Below are 410 nucleotides of genomic sequence, written 5' to 3'. Positions count from 1 at the left end.
AACTAGATCTCTTATTTACTTAATTTTAATAAATTTCAGTTGCTGGATGAAAATTCTCAACTGATCAAGACAATCACGGAGTACCAGAGTCAAGGAAAATCCCATGAAAGCTTTCAGTAAGTTGCATGTGTACTTACCTTAGAAATGCTGGTCGTATATGATAAGCTTAGATGGAATGGATCCGTGATGGATGAGTGGGCGTTTTTATGTTTGAGGAGATCACATGGACATTTTGCTCAAACATTGCACATTTATAACACACCATTCCTAGAGTTATTTCTGTAGTAAATTAGGATCATTACCAGTACAGTAAATAGCAGTTTTAGTAATATTTTCTGATTACCATTGCTCATAGTAGTAGTTGTTTTGATTACATGCTACTATACTATAGCCTACTGAAGTATCTTTTA

The 410-nt window shown here is 33.9% G+C and overlaps 1 protein-coding gene across 1 annotated transcript in view; it reads left to right on the top strand.

Annotated features, from left to right (window-relative positions):
- Nucleotides 1-410, top strand: part of LOC119585280 (basic proline-rich protein-like) — a gene marked incomplete in the record, with an annotated part of 9,575 nt that overhangs the window by 2,383 nt on the left and 6,782 nt on the right. The window contains 1 exon segment of the mRNA XM_037933954.1: nucleotides 40-116. Within this exon segment, the coding sequence (XP_037789882.1) occupies nucleotides 40-116 (77 nt within the window).

Source organism: Penaeus monodon, chromosome 19, assembly GCF_015228065.2.
Source record: "Penaeus monodon isolate SGIC_2016 chromosome 19, NSTDA_Pmon_1, whole genome shotgun sequence".
In the NCBI taxonomy this organism is placed as follows: Eukaryota; Metazoa; Arthropoda; class Malacostraca; order Decapoda; family Penaeidae; genus Penaeus; species Penaeus monodon.
The sequence above is the reverse complement of the archived record's forward strand: the minus strand, read 5'-3'. Positions and strand labels throughout refer to the sequence as shown.